The 19,010-nt window shown below is 39.1% G+C and overlaps 4 protein-coding genes across 8 annotated transcripts; 3 read left to right on the top strand and 1 right to left on the bottom strand.

Annotated features, from left to right (window-relative positions):
• The first annotated feature begins 10,164 nt into the window (after positions 1-10,164).
• On the top strand, positions 10,165-11,170 carry LOC108732169 (uncharacterized). The gene has a single exon (XM_018462851.1). It carries the CDS (start codon positions 10,451-10,453, stop codon positions 11,168-11,170), a length of 720 nt encoding a protein of 239 aa, XP_018318353.1. The 5' UTR covers positions 10,165-10,450.
• A 39-nt stretch (positions 11,171-11,209) lies between these two features.
• Positions 11,210-15,025, top strand: LOC108732167 (uncharacterized). Of its 4 annotated transcripts, none has more exons than XM_018462844.1 (2): positions 11,210-14,349; positions 14,950-15,025. In XM_018462844.1, exon 1 carries the CDS (start codon positions 11,456-11,458, stop codon positions 14,264-14,266), a length of 2,811 nt encoding a protein of 936 aa, XP_018318346.1. In that variant the 5' UTR covers positions 11,210-11,455; the 3' UTR covers positions 14,267-14,349; positions 14,950-15,025. The 4 variants fall into 4 exon arrangements, with proteins under 4 accessions (XP_018318346.1, XP_018318350.1, XP_018318348.1 ...); XM_018462848.1 differs by having other exon boundaries at positions 14,996-15,015; XM_018462846.1 differs by having other exon boundaries at positions 14,992-15,015.
• A 269-nt stretch (positions 15,026-15,294) lies between these two features.
• Positions 15,295-16,551, top strand: LOC108732170 (uridine diphosphate glucose pyrophosphatase). Its single transcript, XM_018462852.1, has 3 exons — positions 15,295-15,820; positions 16,013-16,086; positions 16,233-16,551. Exons 1-3 carry the CDS (start codon positions 15,378-15,380, stop codon positions 16,385-16,387), a joined length of 672 nt encoding a protein of 223 aa, XP_018318354.1. The 5' UTR covers positions 15,295-15,377; the 3' UTR covers positions 16,388-16,551.
• Positions 16,552-16,558: 7 nt separating this feature from the next.
• Atg6 (Beclin-1-like Atg6) lies at positions 16,559-18,675 on the bottom strand. Of its 2 annotated transcripts, none has more exons than XM_018462849.1 (5): positions 18,465-18,675; positions 17,878-18,038; positions 17,401-17,813; positions 16,796-17,284; positions 16,559-16,694 (listed from the first exon to the last, which is right to left on the bottom strand). In XM_018462849.1, exons 1-5 carry the CDS (start codon positions 18,574-18,576, stop codon positions 16,574-16,576), a joined length of 1,296 nt encoding a protein of 431 aa, XP_018318351.1. In that variant the 5' UTR covers positions 18,577-18,675; the 3' UTR covers positions 16,559-16,573. The 2 variants fall into 2 exon arrangements, with proteins under 2 accessions (XP_018318351.1, XP_018318352.1); XM_018462850.1 differs by having other exon boundaries at positions 18,461-18,538.
• Between the last annotated feature and the right edge of the window lie 335 nt (positions 18,676-19,010).

Below are 19,010 nucleotides of genomic sequence, written 5' to 3'. Positions count from 1 at the left end.
ATCGGAAGAACTTAATCATCACGGTAGAACGTGTGTGAACGCGCGTCCGAGTGTGAGAGACTGGTTCGCCTCGGCGCGGCGAGGGAATCGTCTATTCGAGAGATACTTAATTTCGCCCGGTCGCGATTAACCTGCACGTTCTACTTCTATTTATTTCATGTCAAGAAAAGAGTATACGTACTAAAACACCTCGTACAATTTAATCACTGATCGAAAACAGTTTGAGTTAAAAAATGTAAACTATTTCTCAATTAAATGTTATATTATTATATCCTACGTTATTAAGAGATAGTGTCGCTCGATGCATACAGTACACTGATGGGCAACGAGCGAGCGACGTATTTTCGCCGCTCGTTATTGGGATTATCGACGGTTATCACAGAGACCGTATTAACTTGTGCATTATTATCGAGTGAAAGCCTGACTCACGCGACAGCCTGATTACAAACTGGTCCAATTAGATAGCAAGTTAAACTCGTTCTGATATAATAACGTTATTGATTTAATCTCGTAACAAGAGTACGTGATGGAGGAAAAGAGAGGGGAGGACTTTCTCCCGTCCGCAAGATTCCCTGGTAATTTGCAAATTACGGATTACACGAAGCACCACATGAACCGCGTGTCTAGCGAAAAGTTCAAGTACCGGCCTGTATATACCCGGGATGTAGTCTAAATAACGGCGTAATGGATATAAGATCCTGCTCGACCAGCAGGTATTTGCGCGCGAGGTTTGCACCTTGCGGTTGTTGCACAGCTTTACGTAGCCCATACTCCTTACGACCGCTTTCATTCTCCTCTAAAGTGTTTTAGAGCTTCTCGAAGTGGGTGCTCGATCGTTTTCTTCGAGGCAAACTGCCTCATCGTCTCGCGGATCCTCGAACGAGCGAGTTGGCAACGGCGTCGCCAACTCGAGATTCTCCCTCTCTTACTCTCTCTCTCTCTCTCTCTCTCTCTCTCTCTCTCTCTCTATTTTTTCTCAAATCCACCCCGCATACCCAATATCAATGCTCTAAGATTTTACAGTTTCTGTAACGATCTTTTTCGATCTACGCACGTACGTAATTTAATAGCGCAAGAGCGACTAAATAAACGAATGCACATTACATTTTGTGTATTTAACGGTTGACCTCAATGAAAAACCGCATGTATCTCATTCGTAAGTAACCGAGATTCGCCCGATTTCTCGTTTTTGTCGTGAGAAGGATATTATCGCGGTGACTGCATCAAGCTATGACAGAGATATAACTAAAACGCGATTAACGCGCACGCCGATGAGAGTTATCATTAAAGCGGAACTCGAGTGCAACCTCGAGTGAACATTTTAATTGTATCTTGTCTGTCTCGATTTTATTTCGATTAACCGACGAACAATTACGATACATAATTATAATAATGACAGACTTTTCTGAGAATGAAGGTATAAGAAATAATCTCTTAACGTGTGAATTCTGTGTGTCGAGATCTATATTTCCTCGATCACGCTTATTGTAATCATTGATTTCGTGATGTCAAACTACTAAATAATTATTTATCATTGATATTTTCCCGTGATTGCAAAAGCAAAAAAGAGGCAATAATGACCAGAGAACTCTGTTCACGTATCGATTAAATTATATGCGATTAAAAGCGTTCACGTTTTGATAATTAATCAAAGTTATCTTGTTAAAAGTATCTAATAATATTCTACAATATATATATGTATATGTGTGTTTCTATTAAATATGCGTACTTTTAAACGTATAGAACGTACACTATAGTATCATCCTACAGAATTACCGAATACAAGAGATATCGATTGCAAAAGAATATAAAAATTAAATATTTTATACTTTTTACGTAGATACGTACAATAGATAAATAAAAATACTTATTTTTTATTAAATCTAAGAATATCTTAAAAAAATATAAAAAATTGTCACATATTTGTTAATTATAGTAATTTTTACATTCGGCTGCACGTCATATCATTTCATCATTCCGAAATATGCCTTTTGATATAATCTCTGTAACGTGTCGTCATAAAAAAATTATAAAATATGTGAATTTGCCAGAATGGAAGATTATACACATATGTATAGCAGTTAGTGGTAACATAAAAGCCCATAATCAAAACGTGTTTCCCGTTCCCATACAAAGATGCAGAATATGAACGCTACGTGGACAAAACAGCCTTGAGATTTAAACGCGCCTGTTCATTTTGACGGTAAGTCTCTTTGTCGCTTCCAACGAAAATGATTGTTAAGGACGGTTAACCGCCATGGAAGACCGTCATAAAATAAATGTCAAGTCTAACGCAATTACCGCCGGCGATATTACTGGGAGTCGTTGTCGTCACGAGGCATGGCGTTGGTCATTAATTCTCTTAATTTGTGACATAACCGAGCAAGAGAATCTGAAAGCAGTATCTTGGGTAGAAAATATCCCAGTCGTTCTTTTTCAATCCCGTTTTGAACTACATGAGCATGAATGAGTTTACCCAACCAGAGACAAGGAATTTTTTTGCGTCTTTTCCATTAAAGATTAATATACAATAACATATTCTTGGTATCGTAACGGTATGCCTAAATCAAGTAGCAAATAAAAGTGGGGTGTTAATTTGTGCGGGTTTTGTCCGCATCTGTCGCGGATTAGACGTATTAATATATACTTAGTTTTTTTTTTACAAAAATATAAGAATCTTCTTCCTATACACTTCTTCATGTGATAGTTTTCCAAGATTTTCTTTTTAAATAATTTCGTAAAAATTATGGCTTATAATCGCAGTAAGAAAAACTACATGTTAGTGTGCTATCATACAGTAATCTTTCAAATTGGAGCGTGAGAAGCGAAGTAGACCTTGTCTTTAATATTGAATATGTCACACGTCATTAAATTCTATCGTCATAGTCCGGTATTATATTTTCCATAATTACTTATTTATACAATTTTGCATGTTGCAGTAGTATCAGCGGAACATATCGAAAATATAATACTACCTAATTAATTGTCATATATAATAAATAGATCGTGTTGCATAACGCGGTAAATACACGTAATACAGTATTATATTTCATCTCAATTCCTAAACCAGTTAGCTAAGGGTTAAACATGATAACGTCAATTCTTAACCTTCTATACTTGACCCTCTATCGTATCGACCTGCTGGTAGCCCCAGTACGAGATAACTATTCACTCATCGTTTGGCGAAACAATCTCCTAGCCACCTACGGTTCTTTCAGCGTGGTCAAGACACGCACGAGAGAGAACAAATTAGGATCTGCTGGTTGTTTGACAAATTTCGTCTAGCGCCGCAGGAGAAATATTCTTTAATAAACCGATTATTTCTCTCTTTCTCTCCTTTTCTCCCTCGTTTTCTCTTCCTTTTCCTTCCATCACGACGGGCCGTCTCGTTTCATCACCACGAGACCTAGTTGGTCGGCCACGTAGTCATCGAGCAACGTCGGTTGCACTCTCAGGTATTCGTTGCACGAATACATTCCCGGCCCTGCTCGAATACAACCGCATGGCTCATCGTCCACGAATACATTCGCGCACAACAGGGAAACGTCTGTACTGGAGCGTGGAGAGTACCCACACCGTTCTCGCAAAGAGATAGGCGGTAGAACGAGAGAGGTACCTACCTCTGCGCAGAGAGGAAGGTACCGCTATCGCCCTCTGACCTCTCGAAGCGAGCGAACGAGGCCTCCTTCCACTGGCACCGGTAATTTTGTCTTCGATCCCGGCTTCCTGGTGCTACCCAGATCTAGATCATCGAAAATCCAACTCCAGCTCTGCTCGTGACGTCGTGTTTTTTTATTCCAGCGAGCAATCGTATCGCACGATCACGATTCTCAACATACTTTCTTTTGAATTGGTTGCGGACTACTTAGTATTCATTAAAGACTATCGTACATCATACTAACGTAATTCGGATAATATTGTATCATTCAATAAGTTTCGCATTGTTTAACAATTAGTTTTTGTTAAAAAAGTTTCAGGCAAAATATGTAAGTTAATAAATTATGCTGTGAAAGATATCTTAATGAATATTATAAATCAAGTATAAAATATTACTAATATTATATAAGATAATTATAAAATATTATTAATAATACTTTATAATATTTTCATTAAAATATCTTTCATAGCTTTTTTTTCTCAAAAGTATTAATATTCGTATAGTTAATAGTAATATTCGTATTATGCATTTAGAATTAATTGACATTTACAATGATATATACGCTAATAATGAATGAAAAGAATTAATGGATGAAAGGAATTGTGTTTTTCAAGATTAAATGTTTCCATTAATTAGTCTTACAATTAGCCCATTCATTTAAATACATCAAGGCAATAGATTAATGAAATATTACATTTATTTATAATACATTCTGAAATTTGCAACTTGAATTCTTAGCTTTTCTCAAATATGTATAAAAATATAATTTATTATATATATATATAGAAGAAAGTCGTCGATACCGACATACCACTTTGTTTTTAGACAATATTTCTTAAACAAAAGGTAAAAATGAAACTTTAAAAACGTAAATACAAATTGAAAAGTGTCTTCTATCAGATGGTACAAGCGGTTTTTATAATACTGTTTGCAATTTTGCAATAATCAGTCAGTATCGGTGACTTTCCTCTACGGTAGTTCATAGAAATAAATGAGATAATAATATACATACATATTTATTATAAAAAACTAAAATTTTTATATATTATAATAAAACACGCGAAAGAAATTTTTAATTTATTTCGGTTAATTTATTTCCAATATTATTTTATACGATACACTTTTAATGTAATTTTCACATGTCTATTGTCTTAAAATTATTATAAGAAATAATTTAACTCACCAGTACGATGCGCAGCAGCGGAGTGTAGTGTACGACATCAATCTGTAACACATAAATATATCCAAATTAAAACAATGTCAAATCAATGAACATTTTTTAAAATATTACGCGTGATTATTTTATTCGTCTTTTAATCGGATATTTAATACACAAAAAAATAGTTTTAAAAAACTTTTTTCAGATATAAATTCTTATAAAGTTTAACAAAAATGTAAGAATCTCTAATTTCTATCTAAATAATCAAAATAATTATAGATAAAATTTTAATACATTGAAATATTTTATAAATATGTACATTAAATATCATAAATATTTTAATGAACATTTTAAGTCTCTCAAAATAATTTTTAATGCTTTATGTGCTCCACAATAAAAAAACGCGGAATGGAATTGTCGCGAGGACAATAAGTTATCAATATTCCGCAAGTAACAAATAAATAAACAAGTAATAAATTACCTATAGTTGCTTCGCCGTTGCCTGATGCCTGCCAGACCTCCTCTACCTTTCTTATGTCTCCGTGGCAGCTTCCTTGTTGCACTGGAGCACTCGCGAAAACACGATCGCGCACCGATAATCAGAATACAACAATCGCGCGATACTTCGTATGGCATTCTCAATATTAATCTCGACGCACTTAATAACGAAATAATACCGCGTGAAAAAACGCGGATTCAATGAAGTTGAGACTCGCTTACTCGTCGGCAGTCCTTTTGTCTCTCCATGATGTTTTTCCATTACGTTCACGCACACTCGCGCAAATGAGGTTATGATCGCGTACTGATGACCTGCGAATCACGACAATCGCGCGACGCTTTGCGCTCCCGAAAATTAATCACTTCGTAACAACGCGGATCATCACGAAAGAATCGAACGAAGCCACGATTCCGCTTGATCTCGCAACATTCCGTGAATTAGAGAACTAAACGCAACGAACTAACGAACAGCAACCGGCGCGGCGCGACGTAGAGAAAAGCAAAAGCGCAGGATGACGCCGTGACGCGCGACGATACGCACATAACTTCACACCATTCGCGTCGTTCCTCGCGAAGTGACGCGACGCGCGACGGTTATTCTTGTCTCACCTCAACTGCATTTTCTTACATTTCTAACATTTTAAATTTAACAAATAGTATATGCTCGCGTTCAGAGTCGATTGCTATTCTTTGTTACAAAACGAACGAACGTGCGAGTTAAAATCAAGGATAAATATCCGTGAAATGCAATATCAAAAATTAAAAAATATATTCGTTGCCTTGCCGATGAGCATTAGACTTCGATCGAACAATCTTGTGAGATATGTGTTCCAAGATACTGCTCAAATATGTCAACGCCGAATTTATACTAACGGGTATCGAAACACGGGGTTAATTATGACAATATTAAGCACGTTACAGTACCCGAATTTCAGAATCTCTTTCGTACTCGCAATGTTCTGTGAATGACGAAAAATACATGTCGCCAACGACGCCAACTTCGTTCTGATACCGTGCGATATGATGTGAACCGAGTTAACATATTCAAATAGCAGTGTGTTCTAAAAATATACTAATAATACCAAAAGTCTGTAGCTCTCACGGCATGTATGCTATAGATTATATGGAGAATTATTATCAGAATTACTGTCAGTACATTTCGAAATACACCCAAGAACTCGACGAATTAATCGAAAATATTAATTTTCAATATGTTAATATGTAAATTTAATTACAAACTATAAAAAAAACAATTGAAGCGCGATACAAAAGGTACTCGAATGCAAGGAGCACATTAAAAAGATAAATAATACAAAGAGACAATTCGTAATCTTATTTTACCGTTTCAAGTGAATAAATCACGCGAAATATTCACCTTGACGAACGCTCGTCGCTTAAACGTCGTGATAAATTCGCGAATCGTATATCGTAGGATACCCAATCGTATTTACAGATTGAAGAATCGTCTCCAATTTTACTCGGTACACCTCTCGCGGCTCGAGGGACAATGATACGACGACGCGCCAAGCGACTCGAGCCGTTGCGTCCCGCCTACTCGAACTTCGCCGCGCGAATGATAACAAGGTCGCCGCGAATGTTTACTATAGTACGCTGCATCACCGAGTTCGCGTAACAGTGACGTCGCTATTTATTTCACGCACTCTGTAACAAACGCGCATCAAACAATTACCACGTACGCACGTTTCGCTCTTCGTTTTGTGAATATATATTATATTAATATCATCCGATACAACGACTCGTTCTGGTCGATTTATAATGCGTCGTCTACAATATGCGGAGTAAGCTCGGTATAAGAAGTTAAGTCCATTCTACAATTGCATGCGCAAGCGTCATAATTGTAAGTAGTTGTAGCTGTAGGAATTAATTAATCACAATTGAATATTCTCTTGTATCTCGAAAATGCAGCAGTCGTTGTAATTGTAAGTCCAAGAAAAAACTGGCTTTGACTCATTACGTATAGTACAACATATAGTATGCAAATATCAATTCAACAGATTGAGTCAATCGCGTTCAGACACGACAAGCAAGACTGCCGTGTGATAAAAAGTGATATAGTGTTAGATGAAACGAGAAATCGTTCTCGGGGGAAAATTATTCAAATTGCCGATGAACTCTGAGACTCCGGCAAAGCACTCTACTCTCCGTGTATTGTAACAAGTACGTAGAAACGAAGAGAAGTGCTACCTATGCACGAGAAGTCGAATAACTAGCGTAGAACATCGTGGGATCGTCTTCGTGCGACGAAGATTTCTCCACGATGTTTATAATTAAGCGGTGCGACCACTTAGCAGCGAGAGAGAAAATAGGTTTAACGTCGCAGTGTTATTTGGGTCGTAATGCGAGAGGAAAAGAGAGATCTACATGACAGTTTCATCCTGTCGCAAAATGCATTTTATTTCTCTCTTAGGCATGCATTCTCCTGGAATATACGCAGATCTTGGAATAACGGTCATCGATGGAACCGGAAATAGGGGAGGGGGGAGGGACTATCTCATTGCGGCGCGCTATCGTGGAAAGATCGCTGATTACAGTGATTAATCCTTAAGCGGACGCGCGACACTTAATTTGATTATGGACTATTCTTTCAGTATTGTTGCCATTGTTCGAGCTTGCACTTGTGAGTTCTAGCGTAAATAACACTAGAAATTACGACAGCGCAGCGGAGTGCTAGGAAATCAGCTCTAAATGTCCATAATTACTGAGCGTTGTTAAATTCTTTAAAAATTGGTTGTTTGCACAGCGCGTCTTATTCGGAGTAACATTAGCGTATATGCTAATTGACATTTGCCATAGCAGGAAACAGGATAATTTGTTGCTTGAGAATAAAACCTTAAATAAAGACAATGTGCCAGCCAAAACAGGAGTTAATCCTTAAGATTATCTAGAGCGATGCGAGTCTTTCCGGTATAAGAATTCACGATGAATTAACGTCCACCTTCGATCGTTATTTCCGGTCATTCGAATACCGCTACGATTATTACCGAGGACCTTCAGACCGAGCTTCAGACAACTCAGATTCCCAGGCGCACCTTCGTAAAGAAACAACTACGTCCGGGTCGACAAGGAAAGCGATCCTGACGGTCGGGTCGCACGAATAAAAGACGTTTCTTTCTCGAGGAGAAAAAGGTGTCGGCAACTCGCGAGGAAAAAGGAAAAGGCAGTGCAGCGAGATGGAGAGCAGGTCCGGCTGGCGGAGATACATCCGTTTGTTTTAATCGCTAATCACCAATTATCCAGAAGCGTCCCGCGCCCGAAACTCCCAGAAGCATTTTAACGAGCCGCCGTGTCGCTCGGGCTCGGAATTTCACTTCGGTCCGAAGCCCGATGGGCTCCACCAGGCTTCCACCAGTTCCACCGCGCTCCGGACGAGCGTCCACGGGTGTTCAGAATATATCTCTCGTCCTGTTCGCTCTGCGTCCGCCTATCTCGCTTTGAACCATGTGCGTGTGTGTGCGCGCGCGCGCACGCACCCGTACCAATTAGTGCATACTTTGGCTTTCGGTGTCTCAGGGGCCCTTCGGGATGCTGCTCTCGCCGAAATCTACGGAATGAGATCCCCATCCCAAACGGTCGAGAAATCTCGTTGGCGGGATTACTCGTCGCTCCTACGATTGATTCTCGAATGAAGGAAATGGCTTAAGATTGCAGCTACGTTTCATTGAGCTAATTAAGAAAAAGAATGAAATTATCGCGCATATATTTTTATTTTCGTCATTCATAAGGTAAAATAGCTATTACCTTTTTATATTTGTGGATTTAAGGTTTCTGACCACACCTCTCATGACGGATCTTCAGATTAATGATGTCAGAAGCGAGAAAACACAAAAATTCTTACAAAATATATTGAAATAAAAACATTTTTTAATAAAACAATTTTTGTATTTGATAAAGTACACTTGTAAATTGAAAACTCTCCTTTTATTTTGGAATAGAAGAAAAAATTATATTTATCTCAATTCGACGATTGTCATATAGCTCTTGTTTCGTTTCCCATATATAGTTAGACATAATTAATAATTTCAAATATATGGTTATTTATCAAATATTAATTAGTTTTTAATATATTTTCTAAATTTATTATTCCATTGATTTCAAACGTTTTATTAAAAAATACATTTTAATACAGTTTATAATAATTTTCTTCATATACTTTTTTCTCGCTTCTGGCGTTACAATGCAAGCTGATTGTAGTGAGTTAATAACAAACATTTTTTTTAACAGAGGTTTTATTCTTTGGCAAAAATTTAGTTACGACAAGCGCATCTTTCTTATTCTGTTTCTTTTTTTATTCTCAAATCAATGAGATGTGATCGATTCAAAGAACCAGCAGTACGTGAACCGCGCGTTCTGTAAGCACACGTAGGCGTTCGTGAAATTATTCTTCTTAATGAGGAATATGGAAAGTATGAATTTGCGAGGGTGTCTTTCTCGCAGGTTTTCGTAACGGTTCTAGCAGCATCTTTCGCACCGTCGACTTTAAGTATATACCACCTTGGGAGCTAGGTAATAACTGCCAGTGGAATTAGAAACGCCGAAGAATCGCGCGGATAGTGGATGGGATGTACGTGACCGTAAGTTGATAGGTTTTTTCCTCGTTCGCACATCGATGACGGCGTATGCGTGCACACGAGGAAGAATTAAGCTGAGCAAGGAGGTATTTAAAATCCAATCTTCGCATTAAGAAAACATGTACGCGACGTCGATTAAATTAATCTTCTTTGATTACTATCTCTCACGTTTTTCTTTCAATAAAGTTTCAATTTGTTCCATACTTAAAATTCAGGGAAACGATTAGCGTATAAGACTCTGCGTTGGTGACGAGGCAACGCGAATAAACTTGTATATGGCTCGAATTATTATATTATACTGATTACCACGTTGAAATAAACCGCGATTCTACTGTTATTTTCCATCTGTCAACCATCCACGATACTTTTAAACCTCCAAATTTTCGGCAAAAAATTCTACTGTTGTACACAATATCGTCCGGACATTCAAAACTTTTGCTACAAAATTATTTCAACTATTTCGACGAAAATCTCAACAACTCGATTAAATTTATCTTAATCATAGATACGACTCGATTCCCCACGAGAAAAGCCTCGAGTTACATCATGTCCTGTTTCGGCGGTCACGACGAGCAGATCTATCTAATCGAGATATTAATCGATAAATTGACATTGACGCCCGGTAAAATCAAAGACATCGGCGAACACCCTATCGTGATCAAGATCAAACTTTTAGACTTTCCCGTGTTTGAGTTCACGCGAGACGATTCGGACGCATCAAAGCGTGATCAAGATGTGCGTTTTATGGTTGGTAAATGCTGCCTATTTGTCAAGCGACCGCGAGATTTGGTCCAAGGATTACGCTCGTCGAGTCTTAAGATCGGCGTGTTTCGCGCGGACGAGACTTATCCCACGGCGGAGGCCGAATTGACTCTGCCAGGCTGTTTGTGTGATCAGATTTCCATGCTCGGTAATGATCCAGAAAATCAGCCGAAACCTTTTATGGTGAAGGGCGGCATCCACCTCGTAGATCCAGGCGAAGAGCCGTCTGGCACGCTACATATGGAACTCATCGTCGCATGCCTCGGACGTATCTTCAAGACGCACTACGAGTTGAGGCCTAAATCTTTCATTTCCGGCGAGCAGGACAAGGAACGGGAGATCCGCGTGACGCGATTTGTACCGCCCGAGTTTCTCGATAAGGAAATCTCCAAGGATGTGGTATTGCAGGAGATTACTCCAAAACCGAAAGTTAAAAAAGCGAAAGCTAAAAAACGGAAAGATAAGAAAGCAAAGAAAGGTAAAAAAAAGAAAGATAAAAAGTAATTTCTGATAGATGTTTTCAATGGGCTCTGAAGTGCGACTTTTTACCTTCGTCAAATAATTATTTTCAATTCGTCGTTATGACAACTATCTGACAACTAGAAATGTCAATTGACCTGTTGACGCGCGCGCGGAGAGATTGTTCGATTTTAGACCCGAAACGTTCCCAAAATTGATGGCGCAATCCGTACAGACACATCGTTAACGTCAATCCGAAGTCACTTTCTAAATTTGTCGTGTGGCTGACAACGTGTGCGTATCTTCATTTCTGCGTTTTATCCACCCAAAATGGCCTTGAAGAAAAATATGTCAATATTAGAAAGAGAACAATTGTACATGCTTGAAATTCTTATTGATCATCTAAATTTATGTCCCGAAAAGACTGTTAGTAATAAAGGGTGCGATTTGATGATACGTATAGGTTTCGTCGATCTTAAACCTATCGACGTCGTCGCTCAAGAATCAATCAAGATTAATGACGGAAGAACTAGGAGTAAGGAAAATGGATTTTCCAATGAGTACATTAGTTGCGAAGGCAAAACATGTTTACTCGTCCGGACACCGAACAATTTAATACGATCTGTAAAATCGACTCCTCTAAGCATTGAAGTGTATAGGATTTCTCTCGAGGAGGATCATAATAATAGATCGCGAGATGATGCTGGATTCGTTCTCTTTTGCGCAGCAACGGCGTTTTTGCCAACAAGTTTTTACGATCGCATAATTGCGGCCAAGGATAAGATAGATGGACTATCAAAATCGTACGTATTGACAAAAATTTACACTTTGACCGATGAACATGGGAATCCGTGCGGTTCTGTATCCATGTGCATGAGACTGTCGTGTTTTGGAAGCTCCATTATAAATCATCTTACGCTTCGCGACAAGTCATTTATACTTCGAGGATTTCCTCTCGGTTGGGAGCTTTCTTGCACGAAACTGTCCGATGAAAATGAAAACAACGAGAGACACATGAAAAAATGTGATAATAATACATCATTATTGTACAAAATTCTGGATCCTACATATTCAAAATTATACAATCAGGAGGGTCGTACAGAGACAGAACCTGTGTTGACGAGACCGGAATCGCCACCTCGCATATCAATGAATCAACCAGGATTCGAAAAATTAACGAGCGCCGAGAAATTAAACGATCACAAGTACCGTGGTTTAGTCTATGAGATCTATCATGACGAACCAACTTGTTCGTGTCTACCGACAGACCGATCGATGCATCCAATGATGTGTCGTTCCGGATGTGTCCGTTCTTGTTGCATGGCTTTAAGAAATCCCGATTCTCTTAAAAAATTTCCATCGCTCGCTACGCTTGCTTCCGATAATTTTTATTTAAAATCAGATATCGAGCAAAACGTGACCTATCATGACTCTACGAGACTGAGAGGTGGTGAAGACACAGAGGATAATTATTTAAATAACAAAGCTTCATGGGACGAAGGATACACGTGGCGTGAGAATGATATTAATTTAAAAACTCGTATGATGGGTGGAAGTGATTATGGTGCATCAGCCTGTGCGCTTTCCGAAGCAACGACCGTCATATACGAAAAGAGCAAGAGAACGGGCGCTAACTTGCTCCGCAGATCTCGACCAAGAACAGCGGACGGAATTAAAGGGACAGCCTGCATTTGTCCGAGGAAAGTTTCGTCGCCTTGGAAAACAAATGCGTCTAGATGCTCGAAAAAATCATGTGTGGGTGCAGATTGTATGATTCGCGCCTTCAAAGAGGTCCAAGAATTCGTGGATTCTCTCGGTAAGGTGCCAGGTATGGAGGGTCTTGGCTTGATGGATCCATCTGAAAGTCCTTATTTCGGCCGAGACATACAAAGGGATTACACCATTCAAGAAACACCAAGCGAGAGAAAACGAGGATACCCCATCTCAGCACCGCCAGCATCAACGGTTCAGTGTCCTGCCCCTTGCAATACGCAGATTGGTAAACCCACCGCTAGTACTCTCTCCGCACCTTACGTTGCATCTACTTCCATAATTCCAGGACGCCCTGGTGTTGTACGCGAGGCGATACCGTTGTTACCGGAAACGACGTTACTCCCGCTCGCCGTCAAGCCATCAAAAAAGAAAGAGGACAAGAAGGAAGAGAAATTGGAAAAGCAGAAAGAACTGGACGTTACGACCTCCGCGCCGCTAGACGTCAACGTTGGTCCTTGCGGTGAACCGAAATGCAAATCTCGCCGGAAGAAAAAGAATAATCGAACAGTGCCGCACGATGTTGAGGAATCGGAGACGAAGCCAATACAGACGTTACCGCCCAGTACCATCGCTGCAAAGGCTGTTGGCAAATTAATCGAAAAGAGACGATATCTGAAGGGTAAGCCAGGTCCGAGTGGTGATCGTGATAGGGGTCCTATCAAGGTCAGCAGACGAGTGATGCGATACGTTTATTCTATTGGCGATGTCTATCCTGGGACTAATTACGGTCATAAGAATTGCATCGATCCACGATTTAGGGTGCCGGCTAACATGGGCTGGCTTTGGAATACGAGAGCAACGGTAGGCAAGCTCAAGCCGCGAATCGGTTGGAAGCCAGGCGCGATCGGGCGTTACTTGAATGAAATGTTGAAGGAAGCGAAGGGAGCTTCCATGGAGGATTATCGCGCAAGGTCGATACCCTCGCGTACCAGCTTGCGACGCGGCAAGGTGTACAAAAGCATGAGCTACGTGTCGCAAGTGAAGAAGGAGAGCGAAGAGGACGCGGAACCGCCACCGACCCTGCACATTCACCGTAAGGATGGCACTTACTACGTGACGATGTACCCGATCAGGCAGGAGACGACCGCGGACGTCGCGCAGTTGGAGGAGCCGATGAAGCCGCTGCAGTTCAAGATAGTGCGCAACAAGGATGATGCCTCCGTCGCGTCGAGCTCCACGGCGTCGGACATGGAAATCGAATTCTCGCCGCCGGCAGCGGTCAACAGGTACCGCAAGAAGCCCGACGTCATTCACGTGGACACCCAGGTCAGGCAGCAGGAGATTCTCGACGCGTTCATGCTGACGGACGACACGCCGAAGATGAAGAAGGAGAAGAGAGGCAGGAGGGAAAGGAAGGGAAAGAAGTAACGAAACCACGGCATCCTCCCTTTTCTTCTCCCTTCCCTCATTATCCCCAGCACGATCATGAAAGAGAAGCAGCTTTATCGGAGGTTTGTATCTCTGACGCGTTAAATTCGATTACGTGCAACCCATACTTTTCGTAAGTTCAGTCGGCTAATTGCGAGAATAATTTGTGAAGAAGAGAAAAGATGAAACGCGATTACATCCTTCGTAAATTTAATATCTCGCTAAAATGACCGATATTATTTAAAGAGATGGAAAGAGAAGTCATTATCTGAGTAATGTTTATTTCTAATCGTTCCCAACCCGTTTCGATAAATTAGTTCGTCTGATAGATTTATTATTTTTATTGTGCAAAAAACAGCATGCGTTTAAAACTGTATTCGAGATAATTTCAGATAGTGTCTATGCAATTATATAGGATTTCTCAGTCGATGCACGGTGTATTTAAATCCAGTCTATTGAATATTATTTACGGAATCTATATCGTGTCAAAACGTGTAATAGGAAAACAAGTTTTATGTAGGTTATGCACGTTTCTATATTAATGTAGATTAATTTTAATCTCGGTTCAATTTACCTTTTATTCTTTTCTAATTCTTGCAATTATAGAGAACTAGAAAAAGATAAAAAGTATCTATAAATTATTAAGTCAAGATTAAGGTTAATCTATATTAGTATAGAAACAGAGAGAGGTTGGTAGGACATTGGTCAAGTTTGCATTAATAAAGCCAGATTGATCACACCGGATTGAAATATGAGATACGTTATCGAAATACACTCGGAATATGTATAATTCGTACATACTTTTACTTGCGAATTCAAGTAGCTAACTAGTGGCATTTTTTCGTTATGCAACCAGAAGCAACCACGGTTGAGGCTATCTTCGTCTTTTGATCCCTGAAGACTAAAGATAGCCTTAGCTGTGGTCGCTTCTGGTTAGATAACGAAAAAACGCCTTAGATACTTGCGTTTAGTTTGATCCTATGAGCGACATCTGTGAACGGTGTGGCATACACGTGTGTAAAGTTTCGCATCATTATCAACGGGAGTTGAGGTTAAGGGAAAGGTCTACTCGGTGCTTCGTGCTCCCGGCCTCCCGGTATTTTGACAGGAGATGAATGTCACGATACAGGATGAGAGGAACCAGATTGCGCGTAAGAAGATGCTTGATCTGCACGATGTCCGCGTGGGAAAAGTCCCGCAGGACTCGCCGTGGTTAAGGAGCGTTCGCTTGCACTACACGCATGATGGTCAATCAAAGAATTGGGACGTGATAAGGATTCACGACAGCGTGTGTATAATTGTCTTCAATACAAGTCGAAAGAAGCTCGTATTTGTTAGACAATTTCGGCCAGCAGTGTATTACGCATCCCTACCGGAGAATCAAGAGGCTATCGACATCGAGCGTCATCCCGCGACACTGGGGATAACTTTGGAACTCTGCGCTGGTATCGTGGATAAGGATAAATCTCTCGTCGAGATCGCAAAGGAAGAGTTGAAGGAAGAGTGTGGTTACGAAGCACCCACTTCATCATTTAAACAAATTGTTACCTATCTGTAAGTAGGATATCTGAAATATACTTGCTATGCTTTAGTCACATTGATTTTTGTCATTATGCACTAGACAAAGTTGTTTGTTAAGTTTAGAAGTAATGAGAGATGTTTCTGTACATATATAATTTGCTCTGAATAAAATAAACTATGTCTAGAATATGTAAGTATTAAACAATGTAATTTTGTGTTTTCTAGATCTAGCGCTTCTGCTAGTGCAAAACAAACTCTTTTCTATGTAGAAGTCACGGACGACATGAAGATACACCCTGGTAAGTTTAACTGTAAAACATTCTTAAAGTAATATTTTATCAAAGTAGTTTCAGAGAAGACTTTCGTAATATAATTGACATAAACTATCTCTCAAATATGTATACAACAAAATTTTTAATCCAACTTGAATCTTTCATTGTCAAAGGTGGTGGTGACGAGTCCGAAGGTGAAGTCATAGAAGTGGTGGAATTAAGCATTCCTGAGCTAAAGGATTACATGAGAACCAAAGAAGTACCGAGTCCCTCCAGCTTCCTTCACGGTGTGTCTTGGTTCCTACTTAATAAATCTGAGTACTGTTAATTAGAATAAAGCTAAAATTTATCTTGCTCAGGCCTCTAAAATAAATTAAAGAATGGCAAATTAATTGCAAGTAAAAATAAACGCTATTGTTCAACCGCATTTATTTACAAATAGAGCATTTATACACAAGCAATGACGAGATAGTTGCACAATTTAAGTTACATAAAATTACAAGGAGACTGACATTCAATTAGTATTCAGTTCATCCTTTGTGAATTGAGAGCTAACCCATGCAAGACCCCATTTTAAATTTGTCAATAGGAACTTTAAGGCCTTGGTCCATTGTTCTTCCGAATTGAATTGTATTCTGAAAAAGGAAAAGAGAAAGATTAAATACTTTTTGTATTATAGGTAAATTTTTCATGTATAAGAGTTAGGCTGAAGATATTTATTAACACTCAAACATACTTTATAGAGTAAGAGTTGCCTGTTGCGGAATCTTCAATTTTACCTCGATCCATCCTGTATGGCAGACAAAATTCACTGTCTCCTTTTTCTACTTGTTCTTTAAATTGCTGCAAACAATCCAGAAACGCTACCATAGCTGCATCAAATTTTGTGTCCCATAAAAATTTAAATCCTCCACTTCCATATAATGGAAGCTCTTTATTTTGATCCAAAGCCTCAATATAACTGTGATTGCCAAATGGCACTAAACGAAAACGCTTGAACGTTAAATTCATTTTGCGCGCAAGAGCCACTAGTAAAAGAGTTGTTTGTCCCCATGCGGCATTTATCTCGCTCCAATCCACTGGCGCGCTCGGCAATCGTCCTAATCGAAATGAATTTATAGTTCCAAAGTGACCTGAATGCCAGATGTGAAATGTGGCGTTAAAAACGTTTGTTTTCTTCAGCCTTTCAAGTTGCGAAGCTGCATACGTCAGTTGATTATCTAGACTAGGAGACAAAAAAATTTCATTTTACGTAATATAATAGAAATAAAAATATTAATAAACAATTGTTTTACTTGAAAAACAATGATATTTAAGTATGCTTTGGGATATTTTATCTACCTGCGACATTCATCGTCAGCTAACATGAGATCTCTTCTGTGTTTTGAATATTCTTTCCAATACCTGTCCTCTTCACTTTGCAATCTCTCCTTTTCTCTTTCCTGTTCCGCTATGGCATTCCTAGTAGCTATTTCTTCTTTTCTCAATGCCTCCAGTTCCCTTATCAATCTTTCTTCTTCGGCCTTTACATCCTGTAACTCTTTGGTGAGATTTTCCATTTCTACATCTTCATGTCCCTGATACTGCTGTTCAATTTCTAGTTTCTTCAGGTATTCATTATAATCTGACCACTCTCCTTCTGTCATTCGTAATTGTTGATCCATTAATAGCAAAAGGCTATCTGTACATTCATCGCAAAGTGGATGATCTGCTGAACTGCTACTGCTGAGGATATCAAACAACGTTGCTCGTACCTAGAAAAAATACAGATCAATTTGTAGCTACAGTTTCAAGATATTTCTTTAATTATCTGTATACCTTTAAATGATGACTTAAGCTTTCCGTTTCACCAGAATCGCCAACCAACATAAATCCATTTGTACCATTTCCTGATTCAGTCAATCTGAATGGTGGAACCAAGTGTTCTATGCTGTCACTTTGAGGTTCCAATTCTCCGACAACTTGTTGTTGTATAGGAACTACAATGAAATAATAATCAAAATTAGCTATACAATATATAGCTAGACAATTGTAGTAAGTTAAGTAATTATACTGGTACTCTGTTGTTAGCATTTAAACATATAATTAACGGCTAACATAATTTCTTTTTGTATACTGAGTGACAGTGCACGTAAAGTTTAGATAGATGTATTATGTAAAAGTTATTGTTTACACACAGATGCACAATGTTGGCTGCATTTATTAATAGAGTTCGTGCTTGCTACAAAATTATTAGGAAAATTCAGATTATTCAGTGTTCTTGAAAATAACTAGATTAGTGCGTCACAGTTAGTCATAAGCATCCAGTGCATATACAGAAGCGTTATCAATACGAAGGTATCGAGTGGGGCAATCGGATCAGTGATGAATGTCTAAGTCGCCAGTAGAAAATAGAAATTACCTACGTGAGAGTTCTGCCAGAGTGTGCTCCCCAAGGTGGTCGAAACTCGAGTCTAATTTCAACGGTTGCAGACACCGTTGGCATGCGAAACTGACGTTTGTCTTTAAGTCTACCATATCGTGTACGTCGCTTATTAAAGAAAGCTGCTCCGTACAACCTGTCCGTACGCGTCGTTATTTACGAATACCAACGAATACGCGTCTGCTGCTGTCTACGGCGCTGAGGTCAGCTGATGGTGCCTTGTCGAGCAACCTGCGTCGTGTCGGTACTTGTATCTCTAGCGTCTCTCTTATTATGCATAGCATTATCGCTTTAATATACTATACGAAAATTATTATATACGAAAGGAAGTCAATGGATGATGTTTATAGTATATTTTTTTAACAGGTGCATTTTCTACTTTTCTGAAATTTATCGATAGGTAACTATTCTTGATATCTATTGTCGGTAATAATGTCAGGTTTCTATATTATGTTATTTATCAATTAAATGAGAGATTTCTCATATATTTGAAAAATCTACCGATTAAATATTATTATAAACAGATAAT

This window comes from Mycetomoellerius zeteki, unplaced genomic scaffold, assembly GCF_001594055.1.
Source record: "Mycetomoellerius zeteki isolate Tzet28-1 unplaced genomic scaffold, Tzet1.0 scaffold146, whole genome shotgun sequence".
Classification (NCBI taxonomy): domain Eukaryota; kingdom Metazoa; phylum Arthropoda; class Insecta; order Hymenoptera; family Formicidae; genus Mycetomoellerius; species Mycetomoellerius zeteki.
This window is presented reverse-complemented; position numbering and strand designations above follow the sequence as displayed.

Excerpts from the sequence above, each read along its gene's own strand:
- LOC108732170 (XM_018462852.1), top strand. The coding sequence starts at position 15,378 with ATGAATGTCACGATACAGGATGAGAGGAACCAGATTGCGCGTAAGAAG. Across the intron at positions 15,821-16,012 it reads AAACAAATTGTTACCTATCT|ATCTAGCGCTTCTGCTAGTG; the intron begins GTAAGTAGGATA and ends TGTGTTTTCTAG. Across the intron at positions 16,087-16,232 it reads CGACATGAAGATACACCCTG|GTGGTGGTGACGAGTCCGAA; the intron begins GTAAGTTTAACT and ends TCATTGTCAAAG.
- Atg6 (XM_018462849.1), bottom strand. The coding sequence starts at position 18,576 with ATGGTAGACTTAAAGACAAACGTCAGTTTCGCATGCCAACGGTGTCTG. Across the intron at positions 18,039-18,464 it reads CACTCTGGCAGAACTCTCAC|TTCCTATACAACAACAAGTT; the intron begins GTAGGTAATTTC and ends ATTTCATTGTAG. Across the intron at positions 17,285-17,400 it reads GCTGACGATGAATGTCGCAG|TCTAGATAATCAACTGACGT; the intron begins GTAGATAAAATA and ends TTTGTCTCCTAG.
- LOC108732167 (XM_018462844.1), top strand. The coding sequence starts at position 11,456 with ATGGCCTTGAAGAAAAATATGTCAATATTAGAAAGAGAACAATTGTAC.
- LOC108732169 (XM_018462851.1), top strand. The coding sequence starts at position 10,451 with ATGTCCTGTTTCGGCGGTCACGACGAGCAGATCTATCTAATCGAGATA.